Source organism: Heptranchias perlo, chromosome 14 (genome assembly GCF_035084215.1).
Source record: "Heptranchias perlo isolate sHepPer1 chromosome 14, sHepPer1.hap1, whole genome shotgun sequence".
Lineage (NCBI taxonomy): Eukaryota > Metazoa > Chordata > Chondrichthyes > Hexanchiformes > Hexanchidae > Heptranchias > Heptranchias perlo.
The window spans coordinates 27,757,304-27,779,384 of NC_090338.1; the positions used below are offsets into that span (position 1 = coordinate 27,757,304).

Genomic DNA, 22,081 nt, shown 5'->3' on the forward strand with positions numbered 1-22,081 from the left:
TCTGAAAAAGGCACAATTTTGCCTTTTTTAAATATACTATGATGTTAGTGTGACATTCAAAACAAATTCAAAGATGGAACTGTTGAAATGGCAGAATTCCCCTGGCTGGAGAGTCTAGAACTAGGGGATATAGTCTCAGGATAAAGGGTCGGCCATTTAAGACTGAGATGAGGAGGAATTTCTTCAAGCAGAAGGTTGTGAATCTTTGGAATTCTCTACCCCGGAGGGCTGTGGATGATGAGTCGTTGAATATGTTCAAGGCTGAGATAGATAGATTTTTGGACTCGAGGGGAATCGAGGGATATGGGAATCAGGCGGGAAAGTGGAGTTGAGGTTAAAGATAAGCCATGATCTTATAGAATGGCGGAGCAGGCTTGAGGGGCCGTATGGCCTACTCCTGTTCCTATTTCTTATGTTCTTAGAATGCATCTGTCCCTGACAAGCTATACTAAATAGTCATAGAATCTGGGTATGCACCCAGATATGTCTGTTGTGCTATCAGGTTAAGGTGAATAGTGAAGGACAGATGCTTACCCTATCTTTAGCTACTCATGTCGATCTCCTAATGCCTCAAGAGTGGCACAGGCAGTGAAGACACTATGGTGGTGCTGCACCTTGCATGAATGTGCCAATGATAGAATTGGCCCTCTCGCTCTTGATTGTAGCCAGAGAGGCAGTGATTGGCTCCAAAGAGGCTCCTTAGAAGGATGGTTGAAAATCATCAAGGGAGTCCCAACCAATTACTCCAATATGTCTGTGGCAGCTGATAATCGGTAGCATAGGCAGTGGTATTAGAGCAGCGTGCCCCACCTGACTTTTGGTGACAGGCACGAGGCTTCGGAAAGCTAACAATGAAGAACAATTCCGATGTTGACAGTGACTTGGAAACAGGTGTACCTGCCCGCTCAACCAGTATATGGGTATGGCCTGGCAAGACAGAAAGAATGGACGAGAGGGAGAAAATTAAGTTCATATGACTTTATTTTTTATCACCATAAAAGGGCCTACTATGACATTATCAAATATCAAAAATGATGGTGTTAGTTTAGCAAGTATTTAGACCTTACATTATGTTAACACTAGATCAGCTCATACTATCATTCTGTGAAGTCATGTGCCCACTGTTGGAAAATAAATATTGCACAGCGGAGGTCATACAGTGAGTTGGAGTCCTGATGCACTGTGCCAAGGTTTGATGCAATACAGATTTGAGCCTACTGTCTGTGCTTGCTCATTTCTTTATCTCATCTATGCTACTCTGGAAGGAAAATAAGAAGGAGAATCACCCTTAAGAAAAAAATTAGGGCAAGTTTAATTAATTCTTAAATAGGTCACTGGTTTGAACACAGTAGGGTATGGAAGGGTAATTTCTGGCAACCTAATTGTTTTGGTTCATATTGTGTGCCTCCTATATCAGCTCAAAGACTAAAGCTGATATTGCAAGCTACTAACCTGATCTTGGCAGCAGGCAGAGGGCCTGGAGGTGCCTAGCACTGTTAAAAGTGCAGGAAAAATGCAAATAGCGTAGTTAAAATTGATTGTCATTTCTCACATGCACATTCAGAAATACACATGCGTGCACATAGCTTTATCAGCAGGAGAAACTAGTAATGCAATTTGAAGGTGGCCAAAATATATACTTGACACAATGGGGCTAATTTTAACTTTCAGCAGACTTCAGGCAGGTGATGGGCAGAGCGATTTTGCCACCTATCCAATGTCCTCGGCAAGAGGCCCGAGCCATTTACATAGAATTAGTGTTCTATAAGCGATGAGCCAGCGCAACAATCTTGCAAGCTAGAAATTTGTCAGATAATCCATTGAGCCAAGCCAGAAGTTAGAGGTTAAAGGGGGGAATCGGTTGAAGGCAATCGCAGGAGGAGGTCATAGAGAGCTGGCAGCGGTACTAAGATTTTTGTGGGACCAGGTGGAGTATTCCAATAGTGTGCATGTGCAGTGCGTGCTCTTCCCATGGTATCTGAAAATTGTGTTGGGGTCCTATGTATATCATAGAACCCTGACTTGCATGACGTAATGAGGCACCCGGCTGAAACAGGCAGGTGCCCTGGCTGCCCAGTTCCAGGACTAGCTGGAAATGGTGGCAGATGTATCGGGAGCAGGAACAGAATGGTAAGTTCGGCACCTTGAATTTTGGAGTGCTACCGCCCTGTTCCCGACCAGCAGAGGCAATAAGGATTGGCCTTGATGTCTCTAATATGCAAATAGTTTTATGAATACTATATCTGCTCATGGCTAATCTGAGATGCTTTGAAGAATTGGTATAACAGCACCATTAGGTCTATTTTAAGTAAAAATGATTTAATTTTCTTTCAGTCTGTAGTTATCTGCCACGGAGGCCAGATAGGTTTCTTCCAAGGTGACATTAGGCTCCTGTCTGATGATATGAAGGCTCTTCATCCGACTATTTTTCCTGTTGTTCCAAGACTGTTAAATAGAATGTATGATAAGGTGAGTTCTATTCTGTGTATTAATGCACAGTTTAGTAAATGTAGCACAACATGGACTGGTTGTGTTACAAGGTAGTAATACAACCACAACTTTTATTTATATAGTACCTTTTAACGTAGAGAAATATCTAAAAGCACTTTACAGGGAGGAGAAAAACAAGTAAAATAGATAAAAAGAATAAAAGAATGGATGCCAAGCCATGTGAAAGAGTTAGGAGAGGAAACTGAAAACTTGGTTGAAAAGATGGATTTTAAGAGAGAAGATAAGAAGAGGGATTTAGTGAAGAGTTGCAGAGATAGGGTTAAGGCATGAACAGCTTTAATGTCCATTAGTGGGGTTGAGGGAGGGATGATGTACAGAAGACGAGAGTCAGAGGACTGAAGGACGTGGGAGGGGAATAAGGATTGCAAAGGTAAAATGGGAAGAGGTAATGGAGGAATTTGAAAATGAGGATAAGAATTTTAAATTCAATGCATTGGGAAGCAGGGAGCCAGTGTAGAGCAGCGAGGACAAGGGTAATGGGTGAATTTAGTGCAGGTAAAATTCTAGCTCTGAGTTTTAAATGAGTTGGAGTTTATGGAGGGTGGATGGTGGGAGAGTGGTAGATAAGACAGTGGAGAAATCGGGCTACATTTTCCACTCATGCTATCAGGTTACCCACCATTTGATGGGTGGATCCTCTCCTTACCATGAAGATGCATCCTTAACCCCAACTGATTTCATCCTTAGGATAATTTCCTAAGCCTTCGCCAAGAAATCTGCCTGGAACGGGGTAGAAATTGGCTAAGACAGGCCTCCAAGGCTGGCTTCAGTGCAGTAAGGCCAGTGGCCTCTATATTGCTAGTTAAAGTTCTTTAACTTTTAACTCCGATTGAGGGCTGAGGCGGGCGGTAAACTGTCCCAACCTCAGCAGCGTGAGGCCCAAGAGCTTTTAACTCCCGCCTGCATAAGCCCAGTCAGTCTCCCACCCGAAACCGGTGGGAAGGCAATGTCGGGCGGCGGAAAGCCACCTCCAGGGACCGAAAAAACGGTCCCTAGCACAGATAAGTCACCAGGAGGGGAGAAGGGAAGCTCCGGGCAGGGGGCGCTTAAATTTTCCTTGTGACCATTCCTGCTCCATCTGGACCCACAAGGAAAATCAAAAGAAGTAAAACCACATATATTGTTGGGCCTCTTCTGGCCCCAACTGCTTCCTGCTAGATTGGCCTAGCGGGTAAGCCACAATGGCTTCCCCACAGAAGCCTCTGGTTAAGATAGCAGTCGGAACCCATGATGTCATCAGAACATAATCTGCATATTTAAATAAGGGTTTCCGGCGCTCAGGAGAGCAGGTTAAAATTGGAACCTTTGAGATGAGAGTGGGAACTCAACCGGCAAAACCCACTGGTGTTTTTAACTGCATATCTGCCCCATTTCCACCGATTGGGCAGGGTTAAAAATGCCTTTAAAGTATATATTTTCATGATATAATGTCACTAAAGTACAAATTTTGTCCAATTTTTTAAAAGATATTTAGCCAAGCAGGTACACCAGTAAAGCGCTGGCTATTGGAATTTGCAGCCAGGAGAAAGGCAATTGAAGTGCGAAATGGCATCATAAGGAATGACAGCATATGGGACAAACTCTTTTTCAAAAAAATACAGGTAAAAAAATTCTTCATTTTACAAATGTCCTTATAGACCATTAATGGCAAGGCTTAACACACCAGCTCTCCTGTCTATAGAATTCTCTCCCAGAAAATGCTTTGGAATGGCATTTTGGTGCCTAAACTGATGTACTGAAAAATTAATCCTTGCAGCTTGATTTGAAAATGGTTGTTCGTATAAAATATAGGTCAGCATATTTTCAGAAAAAAATTTAAGGTGATCAGCAAACGAGCCAGAGGCAACGTGAGGAAACATTTTTTTACACAGCGAGTTGTAATGATCTGGAATGCACTGCCTGAAAGGGTGGTGGAAGCAGATTAATTTGTAACTTTCAAAAGGGAATTGGATAAATACTTGAAGGGAAAAAATTTGCAGGGCTATGGGGAAAGAGCAGAGGAATGGGACTAAATGGATAGCTCTTTCAAAGAGCCAGCACAGGCACGATGGGCCGAATGGCCTCCTCCTGTGCTGTACTTACTATGATACCATGAATATAAAATGCCAGTTCCCAATTTTATGGTAATAATGTCATTTTAAAATCTCATATTGTTTTTTAAAAAAAGTATACTTATTTTTATTTCTATTTTTCAATCTCATGGAGATCTACCACTCCACAGGGAATCGTGCTGCTGACATTAATTATGGGAGTATTAGCATGATGCCCCATAAGGAATCTTACAGATTGGTGTTAGGGCCACATGGGAGGTATCTGAACGAAGAAAAATTAGCAGCGGCTAAATATACAGCAGGACCCAACCAATATTGATTTTTTTTTGAACCTCCGACACCTCCTGACTGTTATTTAAGGAATTAACAGAATGTAAATCTATTGGCTTCCTCAATTTATATTGAAAATACTCTCCCAAAACCCAAAATTAAGTGAACTATTACTTGCAAGGGAGCATTTTTATTGCACTTTGTAAGCAAATTTAAATCATTGGACACCCCAGGCAACATAAAAGCTGTTGTGAAATGTATGCCTTGCTCTGCATTTGGTCATTGTGTTTCCTGTTAACTTGGAGATATTTGTTTACACAGGATAGTCTTGGGGGAAAGGTGAGAATGATTGTCACAGGCGCTGCTCCTGCCTCTCCTGCTGTTCTTGGTTTCCTAAGAGCAGCACTGGGTTGCCAGGTATGAAAACTAGTACTTTTGTAATTCTTTCAGTTTTCATGAGAAAATGTTTTTTAAAAATAATCCAAATAAAAAATAAGTACATTTTTTCACCAGCTTTCCAAAAATACACACAAATACCACAAAGAGATAGATGGGCCATAGGTTCAATCCTAATCTGCTTTGGGGAGGCACTGAAGATAAACCAGAATTTGCTGTGGGGAAGATTGAACAGAAATCCTACAGTAGGTAAATGTCACATGCCTCATAATGGCAATCCAAGAGCAGGTTTGGCAGCATCTGGGATTAGACACCCTGACTGTCTTCTCAGCTCCTAGAAGTGCCCAGAGAAAACCTGCAAAAGAAAAAAAAATGTGAATGCCCTATAGAAGAGCATGTCCTCTAATCCGAACTTCAGTCTTACTGGAGAAAACACCTTTGCAGGATGAATATATGTATCTGTTAAATCAAGAGGGGTTGTTGATGGCTTAGGGAGGGAATAGTTATTGTTTCATCTTGCACCTTAATTTGCACAAGTGATGATGCAAGATAATGAAATTAAGTTATATATGAAATTAATGAAATTAAGTTGATGTCATTATGCTAGATGCTGAACACGGCACTGCTTCATGAGCAATGGTGCTCTTTTAAATGCTAAACATGCACAACCACTCAAGATCTAGCTTTCCTCGGTCAATCATGAAAACAGAAAAACATTGCAAGAAACAATGAAAAATATGACTGCGTAACAATTTCAGTACAACAGGAGCAAGTGCTTATGTAGAAAGATTGAGCAATTAAAAAATTGTTATTATACATCAATGTATTTACTTGAATTTATTGATAGGAATAATTGATGAATAATTAATGCAGCTGAAAGGTTTTTGGTAGTTTAATTGCTGAGCAATCATTACTAGATTTTTTGATACCTAGTATAACAATTTCTTTATCATGTATATCTAATTTGTGGAAATTGGAAATAGACTAAATGCATTTCTTTTATTTTGTTGTGTGTTTTTATGTAGTTTGGAAGCGAACCTGTATAAGATGTAGGAAGTGTAAATGTGTTGAAGATGATGAGAAATAAGGGAGTATGGAGCATGAGCATACACTACAACTGAATAGCGAATATGTATTTGCTCATGTGATTACTCTGGTGCTTAGGTCCTATCTTCCTCCATGCTGCTATGGAATGGTGATGAGCAGAGGGTAGCCACTTCATTGTGAGAAGAAAAATTGAGGGAGAATTGGCCTTGTGCCACTACTAAACCCTTTTCAGGAGAATCTTTTTAATAACTGTGTTCCAAGTATATATATATATATATATATCTATTTAATGTTAAAAACGCTGAGTGTTGGCAACATTTAATAAAAGGTATTATGCGTGTAGGTGGCATTGTAAGCATAACATTGCATGACATTGTAGGGGCGATTTTCAACTGCTGGCTGCCCATTTCTCGCATGAAAAATGGGCGGCCAACAATTGAAAATTACAAGGGAGAAAAATACTTCAGTTGCCCCATTGATGCCTAAGGTCTGCCTGATGCAATTTTCAGGCAGGCCTGTAAATTTGGCCAGGAAAGGTACATGGCTCAGCTGCTTAAAAATGCAAATCAGGGCCATTCAAGGCCCCCCACCCTCCCACACCGGATCGCTTCGCCCACCGTCATCCCAAGACCCAACCCCGAGGCCGACTCAGTGTGGCAGCTGGCCAATTTCCCATCCTCCCAGAACCGGCAAGCTACAACAGGCACCTGCTTGGCACCCGCTACTCACCGGGGGCGTGCTAATGAGACCCAGATCTCAAAATGGCTCAGTACTCATGCCAGCACTAACGAGTGGGCAGAGTGGCCAGTCCACAGACATTGTGCCCATTTCAACACTACCTGAAAATAACCCCCAATGTTACATGACAGGGCTTCTTAAAACAGAATCTCACCTGTGGAACCACACAAAAAAAAATAGAAAATGTTTATTTTTAAAAATGAGCAAATTTGAAAAGTTCCGAAGATTAATAAACAGGAAAAGATATAATAATTAATTTTTAGAATGAGCTGAAACCTTGGCTAACCATGGACAAACGTGGTATAATAGAAGATGGTGCCATAAGCACATATACAAAACGTGGGGAAAATGGAGCTCAACAAATGACAAAAATCTCCCTGACATTAGGCAAACACCAACCCAAAAGCAATAAAAAACCAGTAACCCCACAAAGAGGAACTTCTTATCATCGGAAAGACAAACCAAGAACTTGCACAATCGATGAAAAAAATGAGCATCTTCAAAACAAAAAGTTAGTTGCTTGGGAGAAAGTCAGACATAGACCTGCCCTGTTACTTTTTGACAGGAACTTTCTATTAATGTGACAGCCAGTGACACTGTAATTCCTCACTCTGGGCACTGGGTGATGTTTTGGAGCAGATTTATCAATCTTCATTTTAACATTTTTAGCACTGTCATTTTTTGCGCTTTTCTATTATGAACTTCTCAGAAAAAAACAGAAGCAGAATTGTGGACACGAACAAATGTTATCATGTAAGAAACGACAGTGTGAATAATAACAGATGTTCGTGGATTTTTTTTGTCGTTGCCGGTTGAAGAGAACGCCTTTTTTTAGTCAATCGTCATTTTAGTTGTGTATATTCAGTTTAAAAAATCTCTTAAACCATTTTTGAGGTTTAACTTTTTTATGTAAAAATTTGGAAACTGCAAATGTTCTCTTTGTCACAAATAATGCATTTTGCACTACATGGTATAATACTTTTCTGGTCTTATAAAACAGTGTATCATTTGACTTACCGTGAACAAAGTCACAGGCGATCCATTAGTAATATATTGAAAACTCGAGTCAGTATGAGCTTATGTCATACTCCAGATGTCACACATTGTTACAAACATAAAACAATCGATGCTTGGTGCTTGTGAGCCGCCACCTTAAACTGACATGTGCCTTCCAATCTGCAAAGCTTCCTGACCAAACAACAATTAAACTCCGAATGACCTCAGGCTGAGTTCACTTACAACAATTATATTTTCTAGCCTTAAAGAGGAAATCCACCTTGAAGTCACCTTAGCAAAATAATACATTGTACATTGCATGGTATAACACTCCTGTTTTTATGAAACAGATTATCATCCAATTTACCTTGAGCAATGTCATGGGAAAACTGCTGACATTTAGTAAATATTCTTTGTGGTGGAGGGACCATATAATCAAGTAATTAACTGATGGCTTAATGTAGGTCCTTTGTTTATGATAAGTAGCTTGTTCGAAGAACTAATCCTGCTGTCTTGTGCTCTAGTCATCCAGTCTATCCTGAATTACCATCGACACTTTCATCATCCAATACTACTTAAGTGCCCTATCCCAGAAATATTTTTTAATAATGGTATATTGTGATAGTATTCACCAGTAGCAAAATCTCTGAAAAGTGTGATAATATTAAGAATCTTACACTGTAGTTTTTGCTAATATAAGAACATAAGAAATAGGCCCCATTCAATAAGATCATGGCTGATCTTTTACCTCAACTCCACTTTTCCGCCCTATCCCTATTTATAATCAAGTCATAAATACAGAGAGACACTTATCTAATGACCACCAAGTAGCTGAGTGAGATTGTGTTGAGCTCCGCTTCTATTGCCAGCAGCCAGAGGTGTTCAAAAGACAGTAGTTATGGCAATGTATCACTGCAGTTCACAGCTCTCTCCCTCCCTACCTCCTGATATTCTAAGGTATGGGTGTTTGTTTTATCCACCTTAGAAGAATGAAAGACTGGATTCAAACCAAGACCCTTTGGTCCACAGTCCAACAATCAACCAACTGAGCTATTTGCATTCTAAGTCATAAATCTCAGATTTAAAAACTAAACACAATTTTGTTAGTTATGGTGTGGTCTGTATCATAATGGCTGCTCTGGCGATCACAGTGGTGTCTACCCCTTTATCAGTCACTATTCTGTTTACCCCATTTTTCTGTTCAAAAACCCATAAAATATTATAGATGTCTACCCCATAGCTGCTTTTAACCAATAGTTTTAAAGGTTAAAACAATAACAAGTGAGAATGAGAGATACCAGTAACTGTACAGATATCTCCCTTTGCATTTAGGCTTATATATGGAAATTCAACACAGTAGCACTTTAAAGAAATTATGTGAATGAGAGTTTTATTCTTGCAATATGTTTCACTTTCCATATATCTATAATCAATGTTGTGACATGTTAGGTCTATGAAGGTTATGGACAGACTGAGTGCACTGCTGGATGTACCTTTACCACACCTGGAGACTGGACATCAGGTACTATCTGATACCTCTTCTTACTTCTAACACACAAGTGCACTATTTATCAAAGAGGTTTACATAACTTTCTTAAAATATGCTCCAGTTTTTGGGGGCTTGACGGAGTAGATGCTGAGAGATTGTTTCCCCAGGCTAGAGAGTCTAGAACTAGGGGGCATAATCGCAGGCTATGGGGTCAGCCATTTAAGACTGAGATGAGGAGGAATTTCTTCATGCAGAGGGTTGTGAATCTTTGGAATTCTGTACCCCAGCGGGCTGTGGATGCTGAGTCATTGAATATATTCAAGGCTGAGATGGATAGATTTTTGGACTCGAGGGGAATCAAGGGATATGGGGATCGGGCGGGAAAGTGGAATTGAGGTCGAAGGTCATCCATGATCTTATTGAATGGCGGAGCAGGCTCGAGGGGCCTGCTCTTATTTCTTATGTTCTTATGTGCAGTAGGGTATCAATGTGCTGTGCTAGGGAGTAATGGCAGAATGCCCTAACTCTGTTGAGTTCTGAATTTCAGCTGCGGACTTTTGGGAAGCATCAACCAGAAGATGTTTAGGGAAAGGGCAAGAACTGAAGTATGGCTCACCCTTTGACCCTTCTCATACTTTCTGGTGGTTGGCTTCAGACTGGTATTAGTAGAGGCCTGAAACAACAACAACAACAACAACAACTTGTATTTATATAGCACCTTTAACATAGCAAAACATCCCAAGACGCTTCACAGGAACGATTATCAAACAAAATTTGACACTAAGCCACATAAAGAGATATTATTACAGGCAAAGAGGTAGGTTTTAAGAAGTGACTTCAAGGAGGAGAGAGAGGTAGAGAGGCAGAGTGGTTTAGGGAGGGAATTCCAGAGCTTAGGACCCAGGCAGCTGAAGGTACAGCCGCCAATAGTGAAACGAAAGAAATCGGGGATGTGCAAGAGGCCAGAACTGGAGCAGCGCAGAGATCTCAGATGGTTGCAGGGCTGGAGGACGTTACAGAGATGGGGAGGAGCAAGGCCATGGAGGGATTTGAACACAAGAATGACAATTTTAAAATCGAGACATTGCTGTACCAGGAGCCATTGTAGGTCAGCAAGCCAAGGGATGATAGGTGAGCAGGACTTGGTACGAGTTAGGAGGCAGGCAGCAGAGTTTTTGATGCACTCAAGTTTACAGAGGGTGGTAGGTGGGAGGCAGGCCAAGAGAGCATTGAAAAGTGCTTGCTGTTTATATATTGGCCCAGAAATTGCTTAATAAAGAACGGTGAGCTCAACAGCGCTCACTGTTGTTAGCGGCAAAATCGAGGAGCAAGTTCCAGCATTCACACATGCGCAGTCAAACGCGGAAAGCCAGAACTTGCTCCTCCTAGTTCACCAGTGATTTGACAGCTTTGAATTAAAGGGATAGCAAAGGCTGGAATTAGTGGAAACAATGGACCATCGACAACTTGCTCATCTGCCCAGCTCGTACTTTTAAAAATACAAGATCTAAACTAAGTTTTAACAATCTTAACAACTGCCAAACAACTAAAAATTAACTTTTAAAAATGTGGAGTCTCATTACTCCTTATTTTAATAGTTTTTGGTCATTTTTCCAAAAAAAATTCTCTTTAAATTAATAATTTAAAAAATTTTTTTTTTTACTTTTCCCTTCTGTCTCTTTTATAAAATTCGATTATTTCTTATCCTTTTTTTTCCATCTGTAACTGTTTTTACAAATGATTTTAATGTTGTACCTTCCACTTCCTTTATTTTACATCCCAGCTTGCAGAAAATGTTTGCAGTGGGTCAAAAATGCTGCAATCTGATTGGTTGAGGGGAGACAGCGATCCTCTCACTTCTCCCATGGGTCCTAGCTTTGCTGGAGTTAACACTTCCTATTAGAGGAAGTTCCTGCAGTAAAGGCCGCAGGAATTTAGTGGGTTAGTATAAATCTATGGAGCACCGAACATTGTTGGTTTGGTGCTCAGCAATTTCTGGGCCAACATATATATATATAAAATATTAGTTAGTCTCCCACGGTGTTGCATGTAGGGGGTTTAACTTTGACGTTGGACAATAGTGTAAAACGTGCGATATCGGTTCAGCCGCCCAATGGAAATGAAAATCGGGAGAGATGTTCAACAGATGGCCGAGCCGATATGGTACATTTTACACTACCGCCCAACGTCAAAATTACCCCAAGGGAATCAAGACCAAGGGCACTTTTCAGGCCAAGCAGGGTTAGAAGGCCAGGAGACAGGTGAGCAAAGGCAGAGAAGAAGAAGAGATAGATGGGAGGGGAAGGCAGGGACTGGGCAAAGGTTGAGGGTGTGGGGAGAGGAGAGAAGCGGAGGGGAGAGCAGAGAAGTGAGGGTGAGGATAGTGGAAGCGGACTGAGAACATGGGGAAAGAGAGGGGGAAATAGGTGAGGGGAAAGGAGAGGGGACAGGAATATGGTAGGAGTGAGGGGATGGGAGGGGAGGAGAGGAGGGATGGAGAAATGGGAGGGGGAAAGGGTAGGGGAGAGAAAGGTAGAGGCAGGGAAGAAAAGGGACGAGGAGGGGATACAAGAAAGGGAGAGGAAGATTCAGGGAAGATCTAAAATAAGATTGGTGAGAAAGGTGTAGGAGGGGATGAGAGGAGAGAAGAGAGAATAAAAGGTTGGAAGGGGAGAAGGGAAGAGAGGAAAAGCATTGGATCGGGAGGGGGAGGAATGGGGAGAGTGGAGGAGGAAGGGAGCGAGGAAAAAGGGAATATGGTTGGAGGGGGAGAAGGGTATGGGGGAGAAGAATGAAAGGAAGGGGATGGGAGGGGAGTAGAGGGGCAGAGGAATGAAGGACAGGATGGACGGAAGAAGAGGGATGGAGAGGAGAAAGGGTTGGAGGGGGAGGGGATAGGTTAGAGAAGGGAGGCAAGGCAAAGAGGAGAGTAGAGGGAATGGGAGGAGAAGGGGAGGTGGAATAGAGGAGGGAGCAGGGAGGGAAAGGAAGGGGAGCAAGGGAGAGAGCAGGACGAGGGAAATGGGGAGGAGAAGGTGAGGAAGGGAGGGCAGGATGGGGAGATGGAGTGGAAGAGAGGAGAAGGCATGAGGGGACAGGATAGGAGGGGAGGGAGGAAAGGAGTGGGAGAGGAAGAAAGGTAGAGGAGAAAAGCGAGAGAGGAAATGAAAGAGGGGAACAGTGGGTGTAGGAGGGGAGGGGAAGAGCAGGGGAGGCAAGGGGCAAAGTGGGGGAGGGGATGGCAGAAGAGGAGGGAAGGGGATTGCGCAGAGGAGAGGGAGTGGAGAAAAATGGGGAGATGGGAGGAGAGCACAGTAAGTGGGGAGTGGAGGAAAGTGCAGAGAAAGGGGCGGAGGAAGAAAAGGAGGGGAGTGGCAAGCAGGATGAGAGGCTATGGGAGGTGAGGAGGAGGAGAGGGAGATAACAGCCTCTTAGTCACTTTTAGGTTTACCCCATTTTCTTTCCCACTTACCCTCTCCTTCTCCCCCCTTCCCCCTCCCCGACTCCCCATCCCTCTTCCCCCGTCCCTCTTCCCCCGTCCCCGACTCCCTCGTCCCCCCCCGTCCCCGACTCCCTCGTCCCCCCCCCCCGACTCCCTCGTCCCCCCCCCCCCCCGTCCCCGACTCCCTCGTCCCCCCCCCCCGACTCCCTCGTCCCCCCCCCCCCGACTCCCTCGTCCCCCCCCCCCCCCCCGTCCCCGACTCCCTCGTCCCCCCCCCCCCCCCCCCGTCCCCGACTCCCTCGTCACCCCCCCCCCCCCGGTCCCCGACTCCCTCGTCCCCCCCCCCCCGTCCCCCCGTCCCCGACTCCCTCGTCCCCGTCCCCCCGTCCCCGACTCCCTCGTCCCCGACTCCCTCGTCCCCGACTCCCTCTCCCTAACTGCTCTCCTCCCATACATAGTACTCCAACTCTGGCCTAACTCAGGTCTTGTACAAGTTCAACATTACTTCCCTGCTTTTGTGTTCAATGACTTATAGATAGAAAACCAAGGATTCTGGACAACTTTATTATGACCTCATCTACTTGTGCTGCCACCTTTTAATGACCTATGTTTGTATCTGTACACCAAGTTCGCTCTGCTCCTCCACTTTGTGTAAAATTGTATTAATTTTGCATTTATGCCCTTTAGTTCTGTGCTTGCAATCCAAAAACCTAATCATCATGTTACCATGCATCAAATTGCATTTTCTCCTTCCTCCCAGAATACAAGATTCAAACATTATTTGATTAATAAATTGCCTCGTTTTCATTCTGTAGGTCATGTTGGGGCTCCCCTACCATGTAATTTTCTCAAACTCATCGATGTAGATGAAATGAAATATTTTTCTGCAAAAGGAGAAGGAGAGGTAGGTAAATAGGTATTTTTTAATCATATTCCACCCCCAGTTTTAGGTATTCCATCTTCCACACTATTCACTATTTCAATTAAAAGGGTAGGTCACAAGGAGAAGGAAGAATTTTCAGGGCTATGAGGAAAGTGCAGGGGAGTAGAGCTAATTGGATAGACCTTTCAAAGAGCTGGCACAGGCACGATGGGTCAAATGGCCTCCTTCTGTGCTATAAGATTCTATGATTCTTTGGGGGGGAAATTCCATTGTGCCCAAAAACGGGACCACAGGGGGTGCAGGAAACGATCCCTGCACCTGGATGGATAGGCCTGAGGCGCACCTATTAACGGGCCTCGGGCCTCATTATTATAGAACCCACAAGCTGCGGACACTCAGGCAGCTCGCCAGAGAAGAGACCTCAAAGAGCGGGCCGCTGCGTCGCCAGCAGCAGCCCTTGGGTAAGTCCTCGAAGGGAACTGGGAAAGGTGGGACGGTGACCAGGAAGGGGGCGATCGGGAAGGAGAAAACAGTGGGCATTATCAGGGAGGGTGGTGGTGGTGGCAGCAAACGGGGAGGATGGTGGCAGCGATTGGGAAATGTAGTGGCAGTGATCGGTGGGTTTCAAGGTAGCGATAGGGAGTGGGGAGCGGTGGCTGGCAGCAGGCTGTGTGTTTGAATGCTCTTCCTGTCTTCACTTTCAGGTAAGTATATTTTAAAATCTTACTTTTTTGATGGCGACCTGCAGCGGTCCCTTTAAGGATAGCCTGTTAGGCCGCATGTGGCCTGGTTTTCCTGAACGCAGCTGGTGCCGACTGCCTCAGGGCAACCCAATATTGCAGAGGAGGTCTGAAACAGGCGTTAGTTCCTTTGCATCTGCAAATAAGGGGCCTAACGCCTGTTTTAGGCATGGGCCCTGGATGCCTTTTTTTTTTGCCTACACCAGCATGGTGGGTGGCTCACTTTCGGCTCGTAATTAGCGTGTGTTTCCTGCCCGCCATATTGGAGACTTGGGTGCCCGTTTAGCGCCGAGATAATGGGCATGGTGCCATCAAATTTCTAGGCCCTTGATCCTACAAGATCAGGATCCAATTTTTCCCTCCTCCCCTGGAATAGAATGGCCAGCCTCTTCTTGTCATTTCAGTTTGTCCTCTTGAGTCCTCATACAGAAAATTATTTATGTTGCCTATGCTGTCATGACCGCGCCACTCTCACCCCACAGTGAAGAGGCAGACAGGTCACCCTGAGCTGTTTTTATAGCAACTCCAAGGAAAGCAAAATGCCAAGACATGAGGGTCTGACCTAAAAGGAACCTGAAATGTGGAAGAGATGTGGAAGAGATGTGAAATATATTTGGAAATAGATGTTTTTATATTGTGATTGCGAATGATCATTATATTGTAGATTTGTGTGAAAGGACCAAATGTGTTCAAAGGCTACCTCAAAGATACAGAGAAAACAGCTGAAACTCTGGACAAAGACAGGTGGCTGCACACTGGGGACATTGGAAAATGGTTACCTGTGAGTATTTACTGTTTAAATATTATCGTCGTGTAGTACAGCTGATCAATTCTGGTTTTTTTAGTTTTATATTTTTTTAATAATATTTTTGAAAATAAAACCTAATAGCCAATGCTGAACATAATTACATTTATAGATTCATATCAAAACATATATTGACATGAGTATGATATTTATCTGTTTATAGAATGATAGATTGCTAACAGTTACAAGATTGTTTGGGACATCGGAATTCTATCCCGAGATAATGAAGTGTTTGTTGCACTAAAATTCCATTTAGCAGACATGAATGAGAAGACATTTGATCTACTGAAATTCTATATTCTGTGGCTTAGTGGGAATTGGTTTGGTTCATTCTGACTTTGTACAGAAGTAAATGGGGAAGTGGTTTGGTCATTGGAATTCTGCAGAATGGGGGAAAAAAAACATTGGAATGTGAAACAAAGGGAGTAAGTAGGAAGCAGTCTAGTCGATTGGAATCCTATGCTTGGACTATTTGTACAGTCTTCTAGGGTTGACTCGTATACCAAATGGAATGAATGAGTCATGGTGTGTTTGTTATGATGTTCAAGTGCTTTCAAAGTTAGCTTAAGTGTAGGAATTTATTATTTTTCAGAGGGACTAGTCTTAATCTGCTCACTTGCTATTTGCTATGAATTGTGAGTTTTATAGCAATTCAGGACATCCAGTTCAGGGTATTTAGGGCAAAAATTATTGATTGGCTGAAGTGAAGTCTTGTTAAATTACCAAATGTGAAAAAATCAAAAGAAATTCCATTCAGTTAGTTTGTATCGAAGTATGCAAGAGAAAACTCTGCAGTCAAATTACTTTTTTTTAAAGCTACCAACTGACAAGCAGCTGGAAGCAACCAATAAAATACTGATTGTTGTAAAAAAGAATTGTGAAATTGGATTGGACTGCCATCTTGGACCTCACAGCTAAGAATTTACTGGTAATAGTAACAATAGTAACATTATATGCATGAAATGACAAAGAAACCCCCAAAAATATAAACAATTCTAGTTTATCAGACCAATAGTGAAAAGTTAGGAACAGTGAAGGTCCAAAAAGATTTAGGGATCCATGTGAACACATCACTAAAATGTAGTAGTCAGGTACAAAAGATGAATCAGAAAGGCTAATGGAATGTTAAGCTTTACAACTAGAGGGCTAGAATATAAAGGGGAAGAAATTTTGCTACAGCTATACAAAGCCCTGGCTAGACCACATCTGGAGTACTCTGTCCAGGACTGGGCATCGCATCTTAGAAAGGATATATTGGCCTTGGAAGGACTGCAGCTCAGATTCACTAAAATGTTATCAGGGCTTCAAGGATTAAATTATGAGGGGAGATTACATAAACTAGGCTTGTATTCCGTGGAATATAGAATATACAGGGTTAAGGGGTGATTTGATTGAGTATTTTAGGATTTTGAAAGGAATTGATAGGGTAGATAGAGAGAAACTTTTTCCATCAGTGGGGGAGTTTAAGATAAGGGGACATAACCTTAAAATCAGAGCCAGGTCATTCAGGAGAGAAGTTAGGAAACACTTCTTCACGCAAAGGGTGGTAGAAATGTGTAACAATCTCCCACAAAAAGCAATAGATGCTAGCTCAATTAATAATTTTAAATATTGAGATAGATAGATTCTTGCTAAGCTAGGGTATTAAGGGATATGGAGCCAAGACAGGTGGTATTGGTTGAGGGAGAAATGGTGGCCAAAAGATCAAGAAAACGCGCTACACTTCCTTGAGTAGTTCCACGGCATCTTTAACGTCCACCCGAATCAGTGGAACAAGCAAATGTAATGTTGGTTTAAAGTTTCCCCCAAAGGGTAGCAGCTCCCACAATGGAGTACTCCCTCAGTACTGCATTAGAAGGTCAGCACTGAAGGAAAAGAGAGACTTTTATGTCCATAAGTAATGCCACGGGAGACCAACTATATTGTATAATAGCACATTGTGCATTAAATTATATGGTATGCTCTCCTATTGTTACAAAGTAGTGTATCTTCTGACTCACCATGAGTAATGCCACAGGAGATCCATTAGTTTTCTAAGTCATCTGTTTCCCTATTCTAACTCGTGTTCTTTTTGTGAAGGTTGTGTGTTTAGACATAGACATCTATAGCTTGAGACCTGATTTTGTACATTATGATCCATTGTTCTTGATTTTTCAGGAGTAATATTGTGATTTATAAGGCAGTTAATGACTGTGGGTCATTGCTTTGTTTTCTTATGCACAGAATGGCACTTTAAAAATCATAGACAGAAAAAAACATATATTCAAACTTGCTCAGGGAGAGTACATTGCACCAGAAAAAATTGAGAATATCTACGTAAGGAGTGAGCCTGTGGCCCAAGTGTATGTCCATGGGGATAGTTTGCAGGTAAGAATGGATTTCTAATATTACTCCCTAATAAAATGAACTATAACAATTGTACCTGAACATTTATAAGGTTTGTTATCTGTTTAGCCTGTTAGTCCCTTTAGAAATATATTTTTGTCTCTTTTCTTTGGTTATTTGCTTTAATTTTCTCTTTTTTCTGCCTCTGCTCCCCACTTTTTTATATTGTACTGTATTTTTACAATAGTTTATCACTATAACTATTATGTTGGGAGTCATTAAATACATCGCAGTGTTTACTATAGTGAGGCTGCATTGTACTCGGAGAGGCACCGAGTGGAGACAATGGCCTTTACAACAAGGAGGGAAGAAAGGGGAAATGACAGACCAACTTGACTTGCAACAACCTCACCCACTTTCTAGAAGTTATAGAGTGATTTTAGCAAATGCCTGAAGTGTTTGTTAAGTAAGCATTCGGGGTAATATGTGTGTTTCAGAATGGAGAGAATTAAAGGGAAGAAAAAATAGGTTACAATGCATCATACATGGTGAATATTTGTACTTCATGAGGTGAAGATTAGTGTTCTCGAGAATGAAATATTCTTTTGCCTTTTTCACCCAGTAAAATATGCGGTACTGTCCTATTAGTGTGCTTTAACCAAAGCTTCAGAAGAGCAGATGATTGCAAGCTGACTGTAAACAGAAAATCACCCAAAAAGTTATGTTCTTATTTAAAATATTATAACAAAACCCATTAGTGCAAAAAATGTATTTACGTAAAACAAAATCAAGAATGAATCGTATGGTGTGTCATAGTTCGAGGGAAAATATTGTTTTTTGATGTTATTGACATTCTACATTTTTATTATACAATCACAAATGTCAGTATTGTATTTTATTGTAATTTTTCTTTTCATGTAACCCCAGGAAAATTGTTGAATCTTTGAACTTAGAATTTAAATGCTTAGAAAAACTTAGAATTTGTATTCTGTGTAATGTATAAGTATGCTTTCACTGTTTTGGTGCAGTCCTTCTTGGTAGGTATTGTTGTACCAGATCCAGAGGCCACAGAAGCCTGGGGAAAGAAAAGGGGATTTGAGGGATCATACGCAGAACTATGTAAATCCGAGGTATGTTTTAAAAAATAGATACCAAGAATGTATAGTGAATTTGACCTGGATATGACAGAGCCAAAACTTTACAGTCAACATCATTTTACAGTGGTCTGATTAAAGCTGTAGTAGTGGGCTTTTCCCACAGGTGATCTTGGTGTAAATAGGGTGACCTCTATTGGTAGCAAAAAAGTACTACATGATTTCAATTTGCTCAGCATCCAAGATTGTCCACATTCCTATTTGGGCCGCATTTCCAACTTCTGCTTCTGTCCGCCTTGGATGCCTGCTACAGCACAGAGATGCAGACACCAGGCCCAGGCAGTGGGAAATGGTGGGGAGCTGCAAGGAGGCAGGAACGCAGCAGTGTGTGTGTGCCCAAGCAATTTTTGCCCCCACCCATCCTAAATCTGCCATAAGAGTGGTGACCGGAAAATCTAGGCCAACAGATATGCCGCCTTATATTTTTTACATGGTCTGAACCTAATAAAATAGACCCCACACCACAAAGAGGTGGAATGTTTTTATACCTGTAATGCTGGTATTCCAGTAATATCTGAATTACTATTAATCTTTTAAAATGTTTTTCTTTGAATAAATAAATCTATGTAACTTTTTTACAATAGGAAATTGGAAAAGCTGTTGATTTTTTTTCTATGTTACAGTTACTATTTCTCCAAGCAAGTAATCATTCAATTTTATGTTGTGTGTTACTTAACTGATTTCAATGATTACATTTAGGGTTTTAAAAAAACTATCATGGAGGACATGGTGAAGCTGGGGCAGCGGGCTGGCCTTTATTCATTTGAACAGGCAAGACAATTTAGGCTGAGGTTTTTCCTTCTTTATTTATGATAGGGGGAAATTTCAGCTATATCATTTTAACATTATATGCAAAGATAATTTTGTGTTTGCAGTATTTTCTTAATTCTTTAAAATGTGTTTTGTAGTTGCTACTAGAATTTATTTTAATGGTATCATTTTTAATTTAAAAGTATTTTTTGTAAACTACTGTTAGTTACAATGTACACCTTGGGTAAAGGCAAACAGTTTTCTCATATGGAACTGTATATCTCAGTCTGGAAAGAGAAGAAAAAGAGAACAAAAGAAACAGAGCAAAGTGACAGCAAAAATTGAGAGATTAGATAGAGGGAGGATGAAAGGAGAGCAAAAGAGGAATCGCATGTTGATCGCTTAAAATTAAGGCTCATTAAAGTAATTTTTTACCTATTTCCATCATAAACTCCCAGAAATTTTCAGGTTGGTGGATTGGTTAAAAACAGACTTGAGAAATAAAACTAAATTCTCCCTATAATTCTATCTGTTCTTTGCTTTAAAAAGTAGGTCCCAAGATTTGTGCGCATTGCATTTGTGATGGCATCACGCACATTGGGCCCGAATTTAGCAGGCCTGCGGGTTCCCAGCGGGTGGTCCTCCGGGAGCGTGGTCAACACGCTCGGCGAAATTAGTGGGTTGCCCACGCGATCGTAGCAGGCAACCCACTAATAGGAATCAATTACCTGCTCCTCCGGGGTCCACGCTGCTGGTCTGCGCGTCGGCAGTACGATCTGTCAGCTGGAGGCTCTCTAGTTAAAGGGGCAGTCCTCCACTGACAGATGCTGCAACCAATGGGACAAATTGCAGCATGGAGCAGCCCAGGGGGAAGGCTGCTCCCAGTTTAATGATGCCTCACCCCAGGTATCATCAGATGGGGTGAGGAGGAGGGGGAGGACACAGATCTTCCCCCCGGCGGGCGGGAGGAAGCGGCCTGCCTCTGCCACCAAGAAGGCCTGGCTCGAGGTGGCAGAGGGGGTCACCTGCGCCACCAACATATCGCCCACCTGCATACAGTGCAGGAGGCGCTGCAATGACTGCAGTAGGTCAGCCGCAGTGAGAACACGAAGTCTTTCCCCTACACTCCGTCTGCCACAACACTGCCCCCACCCCACATCTCCTTCGGCACCGCCAACACTATTCTGTCACATCACCCTTCATACCCACTCACACCCCATCCTCATCTTACCTCCACCTACTCACCTCGCCAGTACTCACCCTGCCACTAACACGCAACCCACTCCTCATACAATCTCATTGCTCCATCCCATACTCACCCTCTCGTGCATCTCCCTCACGGCCAGCCTCACTCAACCTGCCACCACCTGTGCTGCAGCCACAGGGCATGCATCACATATGTGCAGTAGGCAGCGTAAGGCAAACGTCTCGTCAGCATGAAGGGGATGCACAAGGGTGTCTGAGGGTTTGTCATGGGTGTTACCCATATTGAATTTCAGAGCAACAAACAGCACACATTATATTGACACCACCACTGCCATGTCTCCGCGAATCCTGTCCGTTGTGTCCAATAATGCCCGCTCCTGGGTATCACTATGAGGACCCACCACTGATGCCACCCATCGTGTTACTGCAGAGTAGGTGCAGGTGTATTTGCAGGGCTCGTCCGCGCAGACGACTGAGAGACATCGGCGGTGTTGCCGGCTGCACCCTGGAAGGATGCGGAGGAGAAGGTGTGGAGGGCAGTGGTGACTTTGCCAGCGACAGGTAAGCAGTTGGTGCTGGGGCCTGCCAGGAGCAGCTCGGCATGAAAGAGGCTGCAGATCTCCACGACTACATGTCGAGCGAATCTGCGCCTCCCTGTGCACTGCTGCTCGGAGAGGTCCGGGGAGCTGCGCCTCGGTCTGTGGACCCTGTGGCGAGGGTAGTGCCCTCTGCGACGCGTCTCTCTCTGCGGTAGCCCTCCCTCCTGCTGTGCAGGTGGGCGTGCAACAACACCGTGTTGGGGGGATCCACGTCCCTGCAGCGGACGGCGTGGACTGCGAGGCTGCTGGGGCTGGTCATGCTCTTCGTCCTCCGAGGGTCTCCACACACCACCCAACTGGCAGGTGTTGGTCTGAGGGGTTGTGCAGGGTAGGTGTGTGGTTCCTCGGACTGGGGCTGCGGTTTCGTGTCGGTCTGTCCTCTGGCTTGGCGGGGGGTGGTGGAGGGCAGGGGTTGCCCTATGTGACGCGGTGGCCTCCTGCGTGGGTGAGGGCTCTCCCCCGTGGAGCGCACCTTGGCACCTGCCACAGGCTGCTGGCTGCAACACGCCTGGTTGGAGGGAGACTGTTTCCCCCAGTGTGGGAAACTCACTGCCTTGAACCTAAAATCCCACACTTCCTCTTTTGACAGCTGCTTCAGCTCATTAACTGACCACAACGAGCAAGGTAAGTACTCTCAAGTGGAACCCCGCTGGCTTTAATTGCCTGCGGGATTCCCACC

The 22,081-nt window shown here is 43.2% G+C and overlaps 1 protein-coding gene across 1 annotated transcript in view; it reads left to right on the plus strand.

Moving 5' to 3' along the window:
- Positions 1-22,081, plus strand: part of LOC137332382 (long-chain-fatty-acid--CoA ligase 6-like) — a 79,307-nt gene that overhangs the window by 54,121 nt on the left and 3,105 nt on the right. Inside the window, exons 12-20 of the mRNA XM_067996160.1 lie at positions 2,335-2,469; positions 3,978-4,112; positions 5,154-5,249; positions 9,459-9,531; positions 13,756-13,844; positions 15,228-15,344; positions 17,592-17,735; positions 18,722-18,823; positions 19,547-19,618. Of these exons, the coding sequence (XP_067852261.1) occupies positions 2,335-2,469; positions 3,978-4,112; positions 5,154-5,249; positions 9,459-9,531; positions 13,756-13,844; positions 15,228-15,344; positions 17,592-17,735; positions 18,722-18,823; positions 19,547-19,618 (963 nt within the window). The remainder of the gene's footprint in view (positions 1-2,334; positions 2,470-3,977; positions 4,113-5,153; positions 5,250-9,458; positions 9,532-13,755; positions 13,845-15,227; positions 15,345-17,591; positions 17,736-18,721; positions 18,824-19,546; positions 19,619-22,081) is intronic.